Source organism: Oncorhynchus mykiss, chromosome 23 (assembly GCF_013265735.2).
Source record: "Oncorhynchus mykiss isolate Arlee chromosome 23, USDA_OmykA_1.1, whole genome shotgun sequence".
NCBI lineage: Eukaryota > Metazoa > Chordata > Actinopteri > Salmoniformes > Salmonidae > Oncorhynchus > Oncorhynchus mykiss.
In genome coordinates this window covers 28,302,834-28,317,991 of record NC_048587.1, presented here as the reverse complement: position 1 = coordinate 28,317,991, position 15,158 = coordinate 28,302,834, and the positions used below count along the sequence as shown (strand labels likewise).

The 15,158-nt window shown below is 43.0% G+C and overlaps 1 protein-coding gene across 29 annotated transcripts in view; it reads left to right on the top strand.

Annotated features, from left to right (window-relative positions):
• The window catches only part of LOC110502535 (ankyrin-3), a 184,628-nt gene that overhangs the window by 95,174 nt on the left and 74,296 nt on the right, over positions 1–15,158 (top strand). For 22 of the 29 annotated variants that reach the window (XM_036960088.1, XM_036960107.1, XM_036960104.1 and 19 more), the window contains exons 2-16: positions 1,895–1,996; positions 2,284–2,382; positions 3,239–3,337; positions 3,983–4,081; positions 5,089–5,274; positions 5,811–5,834; positions 7,730–7,828; positions 8,462–8,560; positions 10,438–10,536; positions 10,764–10,961; positions 11,848–11,946; positions 12,454–12,552; positions 12,789–12,887; positions 13,017–13,214; positions 14,558–14,656. In XM_036960088.1, the coding sequence (XP_036815983.1) occupies positions 1,895–1,996; positions 2,284–2,382; positions 3,239–3,337; positions 3,983–4,081; positions 5,089–5,274; positions 5,811–5,834; positions 7,730–7,828; positions 8,462–8,560; positions 10,438–10,536; positions 10,764–10,961; positions 11,848–11,946; positions 12,454–12,552; positions 12,789–12,887; positions 13,017–13,214; positions 14,558–14,656 (1,698 nt within the window). Of the gene's footprint in view, positions 1–1,894; positions 1,997–2,283; positions 2,383–3,238; positions 3,338–3,982; positions 4,082–5,088; positions 5,275–5,810; positions 5,835–7,729; positions 7,829–8,461; positions 8,561–10,437; positions 10,537–10,763; positions 10,962–11,445; positions 11,722–11,847; positions 11,947–12,453; positions 12,553–12,788; positions 12,888–13,016; positions 13,215–14,557; positions 14,657–15,158 lie in introns of those variants that run through there. The other 7 variants (XM_036960095.1, XM_036960085.1, XM_036960101.1 and 4 more) reach the window with 2 other exon arrangements.

Here is a 15,158-nt window from a genome sequence, read left to right as displayed (position 1 = left end):
CTGGAGAGGAGCCAGCAGTACTAACTGTTCACAGTGAAGGACAGGGGTTACCAGTGTTCTAGGTCAAGGAGGAGTTGTCCTAAGCTTTGTATTAGAGAGATATACCTTTAGAGGCATTCGAGTCATCGGATGGAAAGTTCTCACCTGTTTTGAAATTACCCCTCCTCAGATTCACATTGCTATTGAGAATCACTGCCTCAATGTGCCAAACAATGCCCTTTAGCTATGTTAATATTCATAGTTACAGCACTACGATTTTATTACAGAAAATGCCCAGGTGTTTAAATGAGAAACATAATGGCATTTGTCCATATATACTGTTACATTAGTCTCTTCAAAGACCAAAGCAATGAAATTGCACTAATAGTTCACTGCCACTGTTCTGCCATAGAGGCTTGTGTTTGGAAAAGGAAACAGGCATTTATGTATCCTATGATACTAAGATCTTTGGTAATGTGTTGTTCTCCCACACACTCTTCTGACATTGCTCCCACAGTCCACTCTGAGTCCCTATCACTGGAGCAATCTGGAAGAATGTCTTGTTCATTTGTCAAGCCATCAGAGCTATTCCTGGAAAAGTATGGGGGTGGGGGATAGGTTGTGGCACTCATGTTGTTTGGGTCTGCCAGTTTACTGTAAGTGTCTCTGGAAACGGGCTAAATTTAGAAGGTCTGGGCATTGGTTAATTCAGGGGAATTTTGCCTCTGAGACCATTTTATGTAGCAGACTATCTCAACTGCATGCTCCGAGGGCATGTGTACTGGTGCTGGGTTTTGGAAATCGACTTCATACAATTACAGCAAGCAAAGGTGCAGACTTTGCTATGTGTCTGTTTCTGTTGTGTAATGTCCCAGACACAAACAGAACAATCTGACGTGAGCTGGCAAGACAGACACGCACACATAAGCACACTCATACATACACAGACACATGCATGCACAGACACAGACACACATACCCGTCCGTCCACACACAAACAATTGTTACATGGGCAAACCCCAAAATGGCTTGTGTCATCATTTTTTTTGGTTCACAAAGCCGTCTCTATCTTAAAATAAAGAAGAGCAAAGCAGAAAGGAGGGATAATACAGTACATTCTCTGTTTCTAGAAGAGGAGGACTGAGAGAGTTGTCTCCTGAGAATGTATTTTCTTATCTTTACTGTTAGAGAGAGGTCTCTGTATTGACAATCAGGACCACCCACCCTTGTCTTACTCTGGAGTCGTGAGATATTTGGGTTTGTCGCTGCTGGCATCTTAAAATAACGAAGAGCAAGAGGAGTCCTGGGATCTGATACGAAGAAAGGATGACGTAGAAGGCCAGTTTGTTGGGATAATAGCTCAGTTTGTTTGGCTGGATCTTTGGGATGTGTTATTTCTGTCCACCGTTACTCTACTTTGCAATACAGTTCAAATGTAGCTATGGTTCTACACAAAACAAAAGACCTTTGGGTTTTTGGGATTTGAGAAAGACATGACTCTGGTACAGTATCTGAGATGTTTGGTTTGTGTGTAATGCGTGTGTTTACGTGTGTGTGTGCTTGCGTGTGTGTGTGTTTACATGTGTGTGTGTGTGTGTGTGTGTGTGTGTGTGTGTGTGTGTGTGTGTGTGTGTGTGTGTGTGTGTGTGTGTGTGTGTGTGTGCGCGCGTGTGTGTGTGTGTGTGTGTGTGTGTGTGTGTGTGTGTGTGTGTGTGTGTGTGTGTGTGTGTGTGTGTGTGTGTGTGTGTGTGTGTGTGTGTGTGTGTGTGTGTGTGTGTGTGACTGTTTATCGCAGTGACTCCCTGAGAACGTGAACCGGTGTTTTCATTCTAGCCCTCTGCTGTTGAGCAGTAGACACGTCTGTATAGCATGTGGACTGTATTTGACCTATATTTCTCTCTCTCTCCATCCTTAGTCGGACAGCAATGCCAGTTACCTGCGAGCAGCGCGGGCTGGGAACCTTGAAAAGGCCCTGGACTACCTGAAGTCTGGGGTGGAAATCAACATCTGCAACCAGGTGGGTGGCTTAATATCTGCTGCTCAGTTCATTCATTTTGTACATAATACATTGCTTTAATGTAACTGAAACGATATGCATCAAATACATTTAATCCTGTGGCTGTGTGATAATTGTGTAACATTTATTTAACAAGGCCACAACACAAATCACTAATTTCAATGGACTTGAAAGGCATAGCAGCTCCTCATCTGAATAATCTCACGCCACGTGTACAATCTGTCTGTTTTACAGAGAATGTATGGGTGCCATAGATGTATATAAACACTTTCTGTCATTTCTTTCAGAATGGATTGAACGCTCTTCATCTGGCCTCTAAGGAGGGTCATGTGGAGGTGGTGGCTGAGCTGCTGAAGCTAGAAGCCAATGTGGACGCAGCAACCAAGGTTAGTCCAACTCTGCATCTATTACTGCTTTGTTGCTGTCGGCCAACACTGTAGGGCCACATGTAGCAGAGGTGGTTTAGTGAACTGTATGCATGATGAATAGCATTTGCCTGAGACCTGAAGACTTGTGTTAGCTCCTAGGGCTGATATTCAGTGGACTTAGCTTCGAGGTGTGCAGATGACACAGGTTCTGGACCCAGTCGGTCACAAGCACAACATGAGCCGAGCATTCTGTGGTTAGCATTGGTGTGGCCAGCAGCATGTCCATGTTTGTTCATAGACAGACTTGGAGACTGTGGCTACCATTAGTGTTCCCTCTCTCCCATTGAAAGCAGACACAGGTTATATATAAACACTGAGCACTATGAAAAATACAACACTAAGGACAGTCTTCAAACTACTCAAACACTGAGCAGAGACTAGGAACTCTCACAAAAGCGGTTGTCTTTACCAGCTGTTGTCTTTATCCATAGGTCAAACATGCTCACCTCCTCATGTTCAGTACTGTACTCTATGTGAGTTATGTTGATATTGTGCAACAGTGTTGCTGACATCAGAGACTCCATCACGTGGATGCTCGGGGGTCAACACACCGCTCAGAACCCGCTTGCAGTTTATTAAAAACTACACCGGTTTTATTTATGGTGGTGGTACGAGGGCCGCTTGTTTATGTGTTGGACGTGGTACATCGGAAGTGACACATCAATGGCAGCCAGGGCCAGAGGGAGGCCAAAGCGAGAATGCCAGCGCTACAAAGGCATAACTGAGGTTTGGCAAGGCGGTGCAGGGAATGGTACACTGGGACAGGTGGGGGAGAGATTAACTGGCATGCCTCTCATTCTCCTCTCTAATGCAGAAAGGAAACACCGCTCTTCACATAGCCTCCCTGGCCGGCCAAACGGAAGTGGTGAAAGAGCTGGTCACCAATGGAGCCAATGTCAACGCACAGTCTCAGGTAGGATATCCATAACACACACACACATAACTCAGGTCAGAGATACAGAACATATCAGAACACACCATTAAACACACATTCAAACGACAAGGAGTCTGTATAGGACTCACACTGTATTCCACGATGTGAAGCTTTTAACATATAAACATTACCATATAATTATCATTGAAACATCCACACAATCATATCTTTATATATCTGTTCACCACTTGAAAATCATTCATTTGAGAGATCTGCCAGATCAGCGGTATTAGTCTGTCAGGGTTGTACTCTGTCTGTCAGGGTCTGTCAGGGTTGTAGTCTGTCAGAATATACTCTCTAGGATTGTGCTGTCCATGCGTTTCACAGGGGGAAATATCCTTTCATCAAAAATCCCAATCTTGCCCCGTTGAGACATTCCTCAGATCAATAGCAATAAACTGGGCTGACAAAGATCACCGGAATGTTTCACTCCACCAAAGAGTGCTTTTCTTCCACTGCACACTATGATAATGGAAGTTGTGTAATATACTTTGTATAGTACTGTATGAATTGTCTGAGCTGTGGAATGATAAAGTATAATATATTTGTTTGTCTGTCATAAGATAGGCTACTCTGTGTGCTTTGGGATTGATTGTTGAGTTTCCTGTTGGTCCTTTCTTGTAGAATGGCTTCACCCCACTGTACATGGCTGCCCAGGAGAACCATCTGGAGGTGGTACGCTTCCTCCTGGGACACAACTCCAGCCAGAGTATGGCCACCGAGGTGTGTGTCCCCACCCACCCTTCCTGTTATGTTGTTCACTGCTCTCCTCCCCCTCTCTCTCCCTGCCTCCATATAACCTCCAGCTCTGCATGCTTACCTCCATCCTCTCCCCCACACCTCTTTTACTCTCTCTATACATCCCCTCTTTCTTTCTCTATTTCCATCTCCCTCTTTCTCTCTGTTACTACCTCTCTCTCTTTCACTCACTCGCTCCCATTCTCGCTCTATTGCTCTCTCTCTTTCTCACTCACTCGCTCTCTCTCTCTCTCTCTCTCTCTCTCTCTCTCTCTCTCTCTCTCTCTCTCTCTCTCTGTGGTGGATTCAGGGACTCCAGCAGGCAGCGCCTCAATTGATTGGTAGTGTATAGTAGAGCTGAATGACCTTGAGCAGGCCAGAGATAAGGTCCCTTATACCCATCAGCCTCTATGGTCTGGTTTACACTGAGAGCTGCCTGCTGCTGGAGCCAGGATCTGCTGCCTGTAAGGAAACGCCACCAGTACAACCAGTTAAAACCACTGGTCCAGTCCACAAAACCTGTCCATGAGAACCCCCCCCCCCCCCCCCCCCCCCCACACACACACACACACACACACACACACACACACTGTAAAGGGGAATTATGTAAGGGAAAAGACGTGGGAGAGAAATGCTCTATACTGTGTTATGTAATGTATACAGTTTATCCTCCTGCACTCTGTCAGATGTACTGTATATAGAGTGAAATGTGAAGTATCTGTTTGATGTTTGACGAAGTGCAATAGATTTGGGGATTTTAGGCAAGTAAGATATTTGGTTAGACTTGGTTAGAATATACTAAAGATTAATTATTTAAATTGATTTCATGACGTCATCTATCCGACATTTGATACATGTGGACATGTAGCATTGTGTCCTTAGTAACACAGTTTTATAGTCCCAGGTGGCCCAGCATTGCTGTGGAAATGTGGGATGTCTATGTCACTCACTTCCCCTACCCCTCTAAGTTTCCCCCTGCCTCCCTCTAACAGGACGGGTTCACTCCTCTGGCGGTGGCCCTGCAGCAGGGGCATGACCAGGTGGTGTCTCTGCTCCTGGAGAATGACACCAAGGGCAAGGTGCGTCTGCCCGCCCTGCACATCGCCGCCCGCAAGGACGACACCAAGGCTGCAGCGTTACTTCTCCAGAACGACCACAATGCAGATGTCGAGTCCAAGGTGACCACTACACTACATTTCTGCTAATGTTATCTTTCTCCCTTTGCTTCTCACCTCTGTCTTTCTGGCTCTTTTCCCATATGAGTAGGTTCATCCATTTTAATCTATTTAAAAAAAAAAGAAAGTTTTTCTTTGTTGTTTATTTAGTTGTTTTGTTATGTTTATTTTCTTTGAGGTTTTGTGTAGGTGCATATGTAATAATGCATGACATTATTCTGAGTCAGACAATACAGAGAGGAGAGAAAGAATAACGCAGATAGATATAAAGAGATATGGCTGATGCTGTACCGTGACCTTATATCTCGTGGAACAATTTAACCACAACTGACAGTTTGGTTTGGAATTTAGCAACTTTTAATCTTAACATCAGCGGGGCAGTTTCTGTATTGTAAAGTTGAGTGATTCACAACTTCTCTGGCCAACTAAAGACCTACTCGAGTAACTCCACCTATAATCTCTCCTTGTTGTGTGATGATGTGTGCACACTAACCACCAATTCTCTCCTCTCTTGGCCGGTCTTGTGCCCTCTCCCCTAGATGATGGTGAATAGAACGACAGAGGTATATCTGTACATTGTACAGTACTTACTCTATCCATTGCAGCCCCCCCAAAAAAACAGAAACAACCCCCTATACCATATACTAGTGTTGCTGCAGCCCCATATCTCCCCTCTCTTTCAGTTTTTTTTTGCCTTTTCCCCATTGCTTCATTCATGTAGTGTGTCTCTTATTACTGATAGAAAGAGAGCAATCGTTCTGTAATAATGCAGCATGTCTTACTAATACTGATGTGGACTGTGGATACCTGTAGCTGGAGGCAAGAAGGGTTCCAAGTGTTCTATGGGTTCCAAGGATTCCACGAGTTCCAAGGTTTCCACGGGTCCCAAGCTTTCTTTCCAAGGATTCCATGGGTTCCAATGTTTCCATAGGTTTCAAGGTTTCCACAGATTCCATGGGTTCCAAAGTTACCATGGGTCCCAAGGATTCCATGGGTTCCAAGGTTTCCATGGGTTTCAAGGATTCTATGGGTTCCAAAGGTTACCATGGGTCCCAAGGATTCCATGGGTTCCAAGGATTCCATGGGTTCCAAGGTTTCCATGGGTTTCAAGGATTCTATGAGTTCCATGGGTTCCAAGGAATCTATGGGTTCCAAGGTTTCCATGGGTTTCAAGGATTGTATGGATTCCAAGGTTTTAATAGGTACCAAGGTAGATATCCTGCCATAACATTGTTAATGATAAATCACTTTATGGCTCAAGACAGACAAGTCTTACTGTTTAGCAGACTGTACTTTTACTATAATCTGGCCTTTTAGATTTAAGGAACCCAGCCTCCCAGCAGCAGAGAAATGGTCTACTAGTCTGTTTATTAGACTGCATTTAGATATTAATTTCCCAACCCCAGCCCCTTTAGGCTTGTGCATGGGACATTAGTTACGTCTGTTAGTGCTGTTTCCAGAGTAAAAACAGAAGGACCTCACCCCACCAAAAACAATGGCAGAGCAGGCTGCCCTCTCAGAATGCCTGTTTTGGTCAGCATGGCTACCAGGCTGGTGGATATGGCTAGTATCTTTACTTGGCTCTGTATATGTTGCATGATAGTAGATGCTAAAAGCATTGCCAATAAATAGTTTGGGTAGTTCCTTATAATATGTTTTAAACTTAATGGAACCATCTGTGTCCCATGGTGAATGTCAGATATATTACATTTATGATTAAGTGTTTAATGCAAAAATATCTCTTATTTGAATGAAACCTCAAGCTGATTTGTTTATTCTTAGAACAGAAATAGAAGAGTGTATAATGCTCACAACTTAGTGGTTTATGTGCTGGAAGCTTGGTCAACCACCTGCCTTGTATTGGTTTATTGGCTAATTGAAATGGGGATCTCTGTAAATTGACAGCTTTATCTAATTTGATCTCTCTGATTGGATACCTTTAGCTGAGATGTGCCATTTCCCTTATATTCCTCTTGCTTGGAATGCTGCTTCCCTCTAAGCCATGGTTTCATTAGGAAGCCCCCAGTGAATTAAATAGGTTACATTCACATGTGAAGACACCATGTATTTATGATACATGGGGTCAACAGGCTGGTGTAATGCTACATAAACTACAGTCTGTAACTGCAGACTTTATGTCCCTATGTCTATCCTTATTGTGTGGTAGTTAATGTGTTACGGTCCAGTATAAAACTGTTGTAAGGTTGAAATAATCATGAAAGCTCATGATCACTTTGAATGGTATGACATATGAACATCAACATACCATTCACACTCGGGTTTTCAAAACAAAGACTTGCTCTGCCACAGTGAGAAAAGTCATGTTTGATTGTTTATGTGTACAGTAGTAGCCCGTATACTTATTAGAGTATAGACAATATGAGAGACTAATATCAAACCCTTGGTTGTCTCTGACTCCTGTGTCGTTGTTGTGTGCTCTGCTCTCCTGCTCCCTCAGAGCGGCTTCACTCCTCTCCACATCGCTGCTCACTATGGCAACATTAACGTGGCCACGCTTCTGCTGAACCGAGGGGCCGCTGTGGACTTCATGGCCAGGGTAAGGCTGCTCTGCCCTCTGCTGGACAGGAGGAGCTACTAGCCACACTCCACTACACTCTATGGAAAATTACACACGACAGACTGCATCCTCTTTGCATCATATAGTGCTTCAAATCACCCCACCCTCCCACTGCCAATATACTGTACTCAGATCATACAATGATAGTGTCAAAATCATAACAACACATATCAAGGAATGTAACAACAGACCGCCTATTTGCGTCAACATTAGAGCTTAGCCTAATGGGTAACAATGATAGCTTGTAATTATATGAAATGGCAGCGTCAAGCTGTAGTGTTTGTGTTTCTGTTGGAAGTCGACAGTAATGAATGATTCGCTCCACAGTAAATTACACAAAAGATGGAGTATAATACTCAATAATGAACAGCTTTCCACCCACTTAGTTAAACATACCACATGTGATATTCAGAATACTTTGAATATCAGTTTGTCAAATTGTTGTTTGTTTCTCAAATGATGTTTTTGTAACAATATAAGGCTGGCGTCTTTCCCTTGCTGGAGTCAGATGCTGTTTAGGTTTATTAGTATTGCCATATGGACAACATCCAGATAATATTCACAGCTCTGTACTGTGTGGCTCACTCCGACCTCCTCTCTCTGTTCTAACAGAATGACATCACACCTCTCCATGTGGCATCTAAAAGAGGAAATAGTAACATGGTCAAACTGCTGTTGGACAGAGGCTCCAAAATAGATGGCAAGACCAAGGTGAGTGCCTTCACAGAATTAAATAGAACATTGTTCATATATATATATATATATATATATATATATATATATATATATATATATATATATATATATATATATATATATATATATATATATATATATATATATATACAGTACCAGTAAAGGTTTGGATACCTACTCATTCAAGGGTTTTTCTTTATTTGGACTATTTTCTACATCATAGAATAATACTGAAGACATCAAAGCTATGAAATAACACATATGAACACATGGAGTCGTGTAGTAACCAAAAAAGTGTTAAAAATCAAAATATATTTTATATTTGAGATTCTTCAAGGTAGCCATCCTTTACCTTGATGACAGCTTTGAACACTTTTGGCATTCTCTCAACCAGCTTAATGAGGTAGTCAACTGGAATGCATTTAATTTAACAGGTGTGCTTTATTAAAAGTTAATTTGTGGAATTTCTTTCCTTCTTAATGAGCTTGAGCCAATCAGTTGTGTTGTGACAAGGTAGAGTTGGTATACAGAATATAGCCCTATTTTGTAAAAGACCAAGTCCATATTATGGCAAGAACAGCTCAAATAAGCAAAGAGAAACAACAGTCCATCATTACTTGAAGACATGACGGTCAGTCAATCAGGAACATTTCTAGAACTTTAAAAGTTTATTCAAGTGCAGTTGCAAAAAACCATTGAGCTCTATGATGAAACTGGCTCTCATGAGGACCGCCACAGGAAAGGAAGTTACCTCTGCTGCAAAGGATAAGTTCATTGAAGTTACCAGCCTCAGAAATTGTAGCCCAAATAAATGCTTCACAGTGTTGAAGTAACAGACACATCTCAACATCAACTGTTCAGAGGAGACTGTGTGAATCAGGCCTTCATGGTTGAATTGCTGCGAAGAAAGGACACCAATAAGAAGAAGAGACTTGCTTTGACCAAGAAACACGAGCAGTGGACATTAAACCGGTGGAAATCTGTCCTTTGGTCGGATGAGTCCAAATTTGAGATTTTTGGTTCCAACCATCTTGTCTTTGTGATATGCAGAGTCAGTGAATGGAAGATCTCTGCATGTGTGGTTCCCACTGTGAAACATGGAGGATGAGGTGTGATGTTGACACTGTCTGTGATTTATTTAGAATTCAAGGCATACTTAACCAGCATGGCTACCACAACATTCTGCAGCGATACGCCATCCCATCTGGTTTGGGCTTAGTGGGACTATCATTTGTTATTCAACAGGACAATGACCCAACACACATCCAGGCTGTGTAAGGGCTATTTGACCAAGAAGGAGAGTGATGGAGTGCTGCATCAGATGACCTGGCCTCCACAATCACCCTACCTCAACCCAATTGAGATGGTTTGGGATGAGTTGGACTGCAGAGTGAAGGAAAAGCAGCCAACAAGTGCTCAGCATATGTGGGAACTCCTTCAAGACAGGTTGAGAGAATGCCAAGAGTGTGCAAAGCTGTCATCAAGGCGAAGGGTGGCTACTTTGAAGAATCTCAAATATAACATATTCGTTTATTTGTTTAACACTCTTTTGGTGATTATATGATTCCATATGTGTTATTTCATAGTGTTGATGTCTTTCACTATTATTCTACAATGAAGAAAACAGTAAAAAAATAAAGAAAAACCCTTGAATGAGTAAGTGTGTCCAAACTTTTGACTGGTACTGTATATGCCTAACATGCCTAGCATGCAGCACTTTGTCATTGATGACAGCTCATGTTATATTTTTTTTAACCCTGTTCTATTACAGTATGTATGCACTCACTTACATATTATCAAGACTTGTTTTTTTCAGAATTTCAGTCTATAGTGGGCTGAATGTTTCATGACCTTCCACTCTGTGGTCCTATTGACCGTGTTGTTGTGTGTAGGACGGACTGACACCTCTTCACTGTGGAGCGAGGAGCGGTCATGAACAAGTGGTTGAGATTCTGCTGGACCGCGGAGCACCCATTCTGTCCAAGACAAAGGTAACACCTGCTCCTATCGTATACTTTGTTGCTCAAATTATAATACTTGCATCTAACTTGTAAAACACATGTTCATCCATGTAACTTTCAAGGCGCATTGATCTAAAATTGTTTGCAAATGTCTCCTACCATTGATAGAATTGTGATTGTCACAAAACTTTTCTATAATGTTCCATTTTAAACCACTACAGATCATTGATATAACATTATGTCTGTAACACTTCTAGAACGGGCTGTCCCCTTTGCACATGGCCACTCAGGGCGACCACATCAACTGTGTCCAGCTACTCCTCCAGAATGACGTCCCTGTCGATGATGTCACCAATGACTACCTGACAGCGCTACACGTGGCTGCCCACTGTGGACACTACAAAGTGGCCAAGCTCATAGTGGACAAGAAAGCCAACCCAAACGCTAAAGCACTGGTGAGAAAGAGGGATAGATGGTTGGGCTGCATGTGTAAGAAGAGGGAGAGATTTTCAGGGTGTACAACTTCAGGTTTCAAATGCAAATGCTGTGGGTACAAACAACCTTTCATAGCAGCATTTCCGTGCACACAGAACCCTGAACCTGCGACCTGAGGGCGGGAGCTCAAATGAGTTGTGGAGAGGGTGGGACGGATTTTTCATGTCACTCTGCTGACTACTCTTGTGTAATGTTCTGGTAGTTGTTTCTGTTTGTGTCCTGTTTGCGGTGATGATGAGAGGAAAATCTCAATTGCAAGTGACAACGAGATAGAGTGAGGATGGGGGAATAGGAAAGGGAAAGACAGTGAGATGGAGTTATGACTTCGTTACACTTTGGCGCCCTGGGTGGGGTCGGCAACTGTCTTTTTCTTTAGCCAGTCTCATTTCCTGATTGCACAGTAACTTCCCCTTTCCATACTGATAAAAGTAATCAGAGACAATACACGCCCATCCCTCAGTTATGTGCCATTCACAACAACACAGTAGGTTGAGCTCTCATAAAGCTCTCGTATAGATAGATGTTTCTGTGTGTGTTTGTGTTTGAGAGTGCACATATGTGTGTGTGCCTGTGTTCTGAGAGAAAAGACTGATTTGGGACACATCACTGAGTAAGTTGTTATACTTTGTGGTGACTGAAACCGTGGTTGTGGTGACTCTGAGGTTTACTGGCAAGGAGAAACTGTGGATAATTGTTACACGACTGTGGCATAAAACTCCGGTAAGGTTTACAACAGGAGCTTACTCTCTCACATGTTTAAACTATTACATAAAAATGAGGGGTAAATACCTGAGGAGTTGAGTAGTTTCTGTTTATAGACTTGGTTTTGTGGTATTCTGTTTCTAGAACGGCTTCACCCCGCTTCACATCGCCTGCAAGAAGAACCGCGTCAAAGTGATGGAGCTGCTGCTGAAACACGGCGCATCGATCCAAGCTGTGACCGAGGTACGCTAGGGTTAGAAGGCTGGGCTCGGCCGGGGGTAACACACAGGGCGTTAGGGGTAGGAGGACAGACTGGGTTGGGAACTTCAAAGATCTTAGACAAATTAATAATTTTGTTTAGGTACAGTTGAAAATAATTAATGTGAGCATTTATCTTACTATAAGACAGAAGTGTCAAACTCATTTTGCCTCGTGGACTGCATTTGGTCTTCAACGAGGTCTGTAGGGCCGCACTGAAAATGTGTTATATTTCCTTGGTGTCAAAATTTGCTAAAAAATAGTCCCTTATCCATCGTTTTGGGAATATTCCATGCTCCCTGAATGTCTAGGTTTCATTTCAGTGATTATTAGCAAGCTGGACACAGTAAAGAAACTGTTTGAATGTAGGTCCATTATCATTTCTACACAGTTTCGATGTTGGGACATATGTTTGACACCCCTGTTAGAATGTATACAGTACAGTTGAACCCATGCTATTGGTTGGTAACTATCATTGTGATTTGCTTGCAGTCTGGACTTACTCCTATCCACGTGGCAGCCTTCATGGGACATGATAACATTGTCAACTCTCTGACACATCATGGAGCTTCACCCAACACCACCAACGTGGTGGGTGTCACACTACACTCAGCTCTTCAGAAATTCAACATAAAATGATAAGCTAGTCAAAAATGAGTAACACATACTATGCAGATTACCAATGTCTGTCTGTCTGTCTGTCTGTCTGTCTGTCTGTCTGTCTGTCTGTCTGTCTGTCTGTCTGTCTGTCTGTCTGTCTGTCTGTCTGTCTGTCTGTCTGTCTGTCTGTCTGTCTGTCTGTCTGTCTGTCTGTCTGTCTGTTCCAGAGGGGTGAGACAGCACTGCACATGGCAGCACGGGCGGGTCAGGCGGACGTGGTGCGATACCTGCTGCAGAATGGAGCTAATGTGGAGACCAAGGCCAAGGTGTGCAGGGGTCAGGGAGCCCTCCACACACACCTTCGTTGTCTAACTGGGTTGAGAACCAATGTGGTGTCACTTTTTTGCACATTGTGAAGAGAATGGACAGAATATAATAGTATTTGTCTCCCCCAGGACGACCAGACGGCGCTGCACATCTCTAGCCGGCTGGGGAAGGCTGACATCGTCCAGCAGCTGCTGCAGCGGGGGGCTTCTGCCAATGCTGCCACCACGTCAGGCTACACACCCCTCCACCTGGCTGCCCGCGAGGGCCACGAGGACGTAGCCGCCATGCTGCTGGACCAGGGTGCATCGCTCTCAGCCTCCACTAAGGTCTGTGTGATTGGCTTAGGGTCCAAACAGAAAACTAAAAGCAAGTACTCACAAATAACAGTTCAACCATGGTCGTTGTGGTTTAGTCAGTTGATGATCAGCAGGGTCAGGCTAAGGACAGTGTGGATTGAACATTTCTACCATTGATTGGAGAACTATAGCCCTTTTGAAGACACTTTTCCTTATCACTGGTGTTTCTTTTTCATTTCCTAAACGTTATCAGGATGAAAATGACATGGAAGCTATTTTCCTTACGCTTTTACTCATGTAATTGAGCTATGATCTTCTTGAAGGTCAAATAAGACCTTGGGGAATTGGTGCATTTGTACGTGATTTTGTGCCTCTGTCTCTCTTCTCTATCTATCTATCTATCTATCTATATATCTATCTATCTATCTATCTATCTATCTATCTATCTATCCATCTATCCATCTATCCATCTATCCATCTATCTATCTATCTATCTATCTATCTATCTATCTATCTATCTATCTATCTATCTATCTATCTATCTATCTATCTATCTATATCTGAGGGATTGTACCTTAGATACCGTATCTGTCCAGAGGCATGACGTCAAATCATAGTGGGACCAGTTGATTGGCTGTGCTGACTAAACCAGTGACTGCAGAGGGCGCCAAACCTGCCAAACCAAACACACATTCATTTTGTTTTAACAATAATACCATTTAATGTTTTATTTATTGATTTAACCTTATTTACAATGACGACCAACAATAAGTATAATTCCTTTGGAGATGTTAGAAAATAGAGAACAGCACCTGAAGAAAAATAGGCCCTGACGACATCACAATCGCATGGCAATTTTGAGTGTGTATTACAACATTAGGAAAAATTAGGCCAAACGTTGCTGTGTGTGATATGGGAGTTATCTGTAGGAGTTCCACATTCCTCTGGAAAATTTGACCTAATTTCTTAAAATACCCTCCCTAACACAGAGGGACTTCGCCAAGATGAACATGATCACATTATACGCTATCCTTTTATAGATGACGAATAGGATATGAAAAACAGACCCAGTGACATCATTTCTCAGGTTATCACAACGCACTGAGCAAGCCAAACACCTTTCCCACCCACCATATTTCCTTTCACATGGCAATGAATCGAAAGTGAACGAGACCCTGCTATAAGGTTATTTAACAGTATGCCGTTGCAGTGTCCCCGTCTGTTGCTGTTTGCAACATTGCAGAACATTGCATATCTTGAATGCACTTCAACTCTCCTGTTTAACAGACAGTGCTGTCAGTTAGGTTGTCAGAGCAGGTCGGTTCTCCCTGGCTGTCTCATGTTGATGCTGTGTCTCCTGATGTCTTCTACAGAAAGGGTTCAGTCCTCTTCACGTGGCAGCCAAGTATGGGAAGATGGAAGTGGCCAGCCTGCTTCTTCAGAAGAGAGCAGCTCCAGATGCAGCTGGAAAGGTAGGATATGGGAAGAGAGCAACTCTTGAAATACAATAACATTCACTTGGCCGTAGAATTGGAATGGCTTCTAGTTCTATGGGATTGGTTGTGGTGTTTGAGAGCAATATAATTCATTCTAATAGAGTGAGTGAGATAGTAGAGGTCCACTCTCGTCTCGCCTCTGTTGGAATGGATGTCATACGACATCCTGTAGGACCTTGTTCTCCTACCATGGTATTACCCGCGTCTCTCTGAAAAGTAGCAGAACCCTACTGAAGATAGACTGTAGGAGCTGCAGGGTGGCTGAGGGAAATCATGACTTCTCCCAAGATGGCACAGCAAACAGATGCTTGTCCATCCATCTGAAAGTTCTAAATATAAAAGCAAGCAGGTATCATAATGAAGATGGAGTCTCCTAAAATAACTTTGTTTTTGGTTTGTGGTTTAACAGTGCTTGGTGGTGTCACGCTTAAACAAGTTCCCATCTAATGGTGTATCCACATTGTAGCAAAATAATATG